This window comes from Bison bison, unplaced genomic scaffold (genome assembly GCF_000754665.1).
Source record: "Bison bison bison isolate TAMUID 2011002044 unplaced genomic scaffold, Bison_UMD1.0 scf7180017864389, whole genome shotgun sequence".
NCBI lineage: Eukaryota > Metazoa > Chordata > Mammalia > Artiodactyla > Bovidae > Bison > Bison bison.
This window is the reverse complement of record NW_011494961.1, coordinates 8,959,185-8,965,184: the sequence shown is the minus strand read 5'-3', so window position 1 is coordinate 8,965,184 and position 6,000 is coordinate 8,959,185. Positions and strand designations below refer to the sequence as shown.

Here is a 6,000-nt window from a genome sequence, read left to right as displayed (position 1 = left end):
CTTGACCTGCATGCAGATTTCTCAGGAGGCAGGTAAGGTGGTCTGGTATTCCCATCTCTTGAAGAATTTTCCACAGGTTGTTGTGATCCACACAGTAAAAGCTTTAGCGTAGTCAATGAAGCAGAAGTAGATATTTTTTCTGGAATTCTCTAGCTTTTTTTATGATCCAACGGATGCTGGCAATTTGATCTCTGGTTCCTCTGCCTTTTCTAAATCCAGTTTGTACATGTGGAAGTTCCCAGTTCACATACTATTGAAGCCTCGCTTGAAGGATTTTTTAAAATTAATTAATTTATTTTAATTGGAGGCTAATTACTTTACAATATTATAGTAGTTTTTGCCATACGTTGACATGAATCAGCCATGGGTGTACATGTGTTCCCCATGCTGAACCCCCTCCCACCTTCGCTTGGAGGATTTTGAGCATTACTTTGCCAGCACATGAAATGAGGATAATCGTGTGGTAGTTTGAGCATTCTTTGGCATTGCCTTTCTTTGGGATGGGAATGAAAAGCGACCTTTTCCAGTCCTGTGGCCACTGATGAGTTTTCCATATTTGCTTGCATATTGAGTGCAGCACTTTCACAGCATCATCTTTTAGAATCTGAAATAGCTCAGCTAGAATTCCATCACCTCCACTAGCTTTGTTCATAGTGATGCTTCCTAAGGCTCACTTGACTACACACGCCAGGATGTCTGGCTCTAGGTGAGTGATCACATCATTGTGGTTATCCAGGTCATTATGATCTTTTTTGTATAGTTCTTCTGTATATTCTTGCCACCTCTTCTTAATATCTTCTGCTTCTGTTAGGTCCCTACCATTTCTGTCCTTTATTAAGCCCACTTTTCCATGAAATGTTCCCTAATCTCTAATTTTCTTGAACAGATCTCTAGTCTTTCCCATTCTATTGCTTTCCTCTATTTCTTTGCACTGATCACTTATAAAGGCTTTCTTATCTTTCCTTGCTATTCTCTGAAACTTTACATTCAGATGGGTATATCTTTCCTTTCCTCCTCTGCCTTTCATTTCTCTTCTTTTCTCAGCTATTTGTAAGGCCTCCTCAGACAACCATTTTGCCTTTCTGCATTTCTTTTTCTTCAGGATGGTTTTGATCACCGCCTCCTGTATAATGTCATGAACCTCCATCCATAGTTCTTCAGGAATTCTACCAGATCTAATCCCTTGAATCTATTTGTCACTTTCATCGAATGGTCCAGCGGTTTTCCCTACTTTCTTCAATTTAAGTCTGAATTTTGCAATAAGTTCATGATCTGAGCCACAGTCAACTCCCTGTCTTCTTTTTACTGTCTGTATAGAGCTTTTTCATCTTCAACTACAAAGAATATAATCAATATAATCAATCTGATTTTCATACTGACCATCTGGTGGTATTAATGTGTACAGTCATCTCTTGTGTTGCTGAAGAGGGTGTTTGCTATGACTAGTGCGTTCTCTTAGCAAAACTCTGTTAGTCTTTGCCCTGCTTCATTTTGTACTCCAAGGCCAAGCCAGCTGCTACTCCAGGTTATCTCTTGACTTCCTACTTTTAGGCCATGCTTTGTGCTAAATTCTAATAACACAAAAAATGGTAAAGAGGGTGCTTACTCCAGGTGGGCAGACAAATCTACCTCCCTCACCAATCCATCCTCGCAAAAACAACAAAACCAACTACAGTTAAAATAAGTAAAAGATTGAGACATCAGGATCCTGGACACATCCTTCAGCTTCTCTTTGCAAATCTCTATGACAAACAAACAGAAGTGAACACTGATAATCAACAGAGAGAGCTGTGTGCTCATTCACTGAGTCGTGTCTGACTCTGCAACCCCATGGGCTGTAGCCCACCAGGCTCCTCTGTCAATGGAATTCTCTAGGCAAGAATACTGGAGTGGGTTGCCATGCCCTCCTCCAGGGGTCTTCCCAACCCAGGGATCAAACCCAGGTCTCCCACATTGCAGGCAGATTCTTTACTGTCTGAGCCACCAGGGAAGCCCATGAATACTGGAGTGGGTAGCCTATCCCTTCTCCAAGGGATCTTCCTGACCCAGGAATTGAATCGGGGTCTCCTGCATTGTAGACGGATTCTTTACCAGCTGAGCTACCAGGTAAGCCAGAGGGTGACCTAGAAACTAAATGGATAAACTGGTTCCCTTCCTGTTGTTATCACATTCAGGACTGTTCTCCCTGAGTCAAGAAAGTACAAGCTTCATGGGTCAAACTGAGCTTCCAAGGTGGCAAGACTGGACACGAGCCTGCCCAAGGAACCAAATTCACCACCAGATTCAGTGGAACTCGCCCCAACTGCTAATGCATTCCCAGGCCCAGACAAAAGAGCTTAACAAGCATTTTCCTTCCTGTTCCACCTTTTCCTTTTCAGGGTCAGAAGCTGGTGCCAAAATTTATACTTCATGGAACTCCTGGGAGCTTCTGATAGTCCCAGGCTATCACATATTCCCTGCTGGGAAGGCAAATAAAAGTTACCAGCATGAATTGATCCCAAAGAGTGTAAACTAAATACCTATCTTTGATGCTTTTTTCATGTTGGCCTGCTCTCTCTTACTGTTAATAATAATAACAGACCAGGACTAATGTCAAAGGATGTCTAAAAGATAAATAGAATGATTGGTATCAAAGGCCACAGAGGAACAAGTTCTAAATGTCTCTATGCCAAATTTTCATCAGAGTTGAAACTCTGGGAACAGACTATAAAACTGAAAATATAAGCTGCATGTACTTTGATATGTTAATTCAATCTAATGCAACAATCACACATAGAATGAATTTCAGATCATTCCAAGCAACATGTTATACATAAGAATGAGACATTTTCCTTGCTCTCAAAATGCTTATAATTTAGGCATTTTCCCCATTCACTATGGAATTTCTTACATTTTCACTAGAACAAAGACCACAGAAGTGCTAGGCACCAAATTACACCAATATGTTTCCACCAGCCCCCAAAATCCAAGTCCTCTAAAACCTGTCTTGTGAGTAGGATTTTAACCTGATGGATGATACGGAGTGTACACAGTACTACTACTGGTTAGGCCTGAGAGATCCAACTGTGTAGTAAGACCCACTCACTCTTCTCAAGGAGCTTCAAGTTGTTCGAATACTTTCATCCGTCTCAGATATGGTAAGATGAAATATTTAAGGAAAGACAAATTGGGGAAAAAACGTATTACTTACCTTTAATTTCTCCAGCCCGTGCTTTTTTGTAGAGTCCCTTGACATCCCTCTGTTCACAAACATGCAGGGGAGCATCGACAAACACTTCAAAGAAAGGCAAACTCGCACCCTCATGAATCCGCCTTGCATTGTTGCGATCCTTAGGAAAAAGATGTGCGCAGAAACGTAACAAAGAATAATCACAGGAACCAAGGGTACGATAGTAATAACAAGGACAAGTCAAAGAGCTTTTCGGTTGAGTTAGTGCAAAATGTATTACTCAAAGTTTAATTTATATTTTAAAAATACAAACTGAAAATAAAAACCCAAGAAATCAGGTTAAGAAGCCCATTCTGCACTAAGAATTTTAAAAGGGTTGCTATTCTGAAAATCGGATATATTGGGAAGTTCCAGGAGGCAGAATAAATGCCCCACAAGAACTTTCACCTAAACTTTATGAGGAACGTGAGCCAAAGCTCAGCTCCAATGCAAATGCCATCAGGCCGCTCTTTTAATAACTCACTTAACCTCAGCCTGTGCTGGCCTAAAAGTAACATCACCAGAAATCCATTCAGAACCCTGAGGCTAGTTTATTCTCTTGCCAAATACAAACCCCTGCAGCCACTGCACATCTCTAACACACCCCAAACTTTATTTTTCTGCATGGCTCCTAACCCCCAGCTCTGGTAATTACTTCATCGCCCAGTCTAAAACCTCTCCACTCTGTCTTCTGGAATACTCCGCCCTTTTCAGTGAACTACTACTTCTTTCTGGTCTTAACTAAAACCAAGTTCTCCCTTCAGGCTTCACTCCCCTGCCTGTTCTCAAAGTCAGGCTCCACACTCACTCTATCCATCCAAGGCAGTACCACCATTTTTGCTGTCATTTACCATCATTCTTATGGTCCCTCCACTCAAGCCTACTTCCACTCTTACCAACGGCTACACCTCTGACTTTAAAAAGAAAATCCCCAGACACGAATGCTCTCCATCTCCCCTCTGCCGTATAAATATACCTACATCCCCTCCCGCACTCCTCCTTTCACAGATTCAAAATGCCCTAGCCCACAATGGAATACCACTCAGCCATATAAAAGAATGAGCTTTTGCCATCTGTGGCAGCATGGATGGGCCTGGAGGGCATCATGCTGATGAAACAAGTTTGACAGAGAAAGACTAACACTGTATGGGATCACTTACACGTGGAATCTTAGAAAACACAACCAACTAGTGAATATAACAAAGAAGAAGCCAACTCACAGAGAGAAAAAAATCAGTGATTACCAAAGGGGAGAGGAGGGAAGGGGCAACACAGGGGTGGGGAGTGAGAGAGACAAAACTACTCGGTACAAGATAGGTTCAGGGATGCACTGTACCACACAGGGAATGGAGCCAACATTTTGTAGTAACTGTAAATGGAAAGTAACTTTTAAAATTATACGTTTAAAAAAAATCTCCTTCTGGATAGTTGGGGGGTTGGGGATGGACATGTACACACTGCTATGATTAAAACGGAGAGCAGACAAGGATCACACAGAATTCTGCTCAATGCTGTGTGGTGACCTGGATGGGAGGGGAGTTGGGGGGAGAATGGATACGTGTGTATGTATGGCTGAGTCCCTCTGCTGTTCACCTGAAACTGTCACAACATTGTTAACTGGCTATATCCCAATACAAAATAACAAGTTAAAAAAAAAAATCCCTTCCCTCTAATGAAACTTGCTCAGTCCTCGATTCCTACTTCATCCAGAATCTTCAACCTTCTCTTTCTTCACGGACAACGAACAAGTAAAAGTCACTATTTTCCATTAAAAACAGGTGAACAAACAAATGATACAAAAATCCCCATGGTCATGGGCACTTGCCAGGCCATTCTGCCCACATTTCACACTACTGACCGTCCATACCCCAACAAGGCTGCTCCCTGGTGGATCCCACACAGGCTGCCCAGGGCTCCTTCCACTGCACCCCTCGCTGCAGCACTGGCGGTGCCCACAGCTGATCAGGAGCCCACTGCTCACCCCACACAGTCCTGGAGCACTCTTCTCAACTGCTTTCACAGTGGAAACTACAACATACACACCAACTCTTCAGCCTGAACTCTCTCCATTTCTGAAATTAAACACCCTTTTGAAACTTGCTCATATACACACCCTCCTGGACATCCCCCTTGCTGCTGCTGCTAAGTCGCTTCAGTCATGTCTGACTCTGTGCAACTCCATAGACGGCAGCCCACGAGGCTCCCCCATCCCTGAGATTCTCCAGGCAAGAACACTGGAGTGGGCTGCCATTTCCTTCTCCAATGCATGAAAGTGAAAAGTGAAAGTGAAGTCGCTCAGTCGTGTCCGACTCTCAGCGACCCCATGGACTACAGCCCACCAGGCCCTCCATCCACGGGATTTTCCAGGCAAGAGTACTGGAGTGGGGTGCCATTGCCATGTACCTTGAACATGTCCAAAAACTGAAAGCATTCTCTTTCCTCCCAGGCTCTCCTTCCCACTCATACTGCCCAAATCAAGGGATAAGAACGCTATTCTCCTGGAATCCCCGGAGTTTTCCTGGTTCCTTCCCTTTGCCGTCCCATCTTGTGCATTTTGTCCCAAAGTCCTTCAGATTTTACCTCCAGACATTACACTAATCCACTCCTTGCCTAACTTCTGGTTCCACCTTATTTCTCTTGCCTGGACAAGTGTGACACACTTTTAATCAGTCTACTGGCTTCCAGCTTTGATCTTCTCAAAGGCACACTCTACACTGTACCCAGGATGACAAGATGATGCAAATTCAACCACGTCACTAAACTCTTCAGAGACCCGCCCCCCCCCGCCCCGT

The 6,000-nt window shown here is 43.4% G+C and overlaps 1 protein-coding gene across 3 annotated transcripts in view; it reads right to left on the bottom strand.

The window, feature by feature from the left end:
- Positions 1–6,000, bottom strand: part of PAPSS1 (3'-phosphoadenosine 5'-phosphosulfate synthase 1) — a 112,968-nt gene that overhangs the window by 82,466 nt on the left and 24,502 nt on the right. For all 3 annotated transcript variants that reach the window (XM_010858576.1, XM_010858578.1, XM_010858579.1), the window contains exon 4: positions 3,191–3,329. In XM_010858576.1, the coding sequence (XP_010856878.1) occupies positions 3,191–3,329 (139 nt within the window). The remainder of the gene's footprint in view (positions 1–3,190; positions 3,330–6,000) is intronic.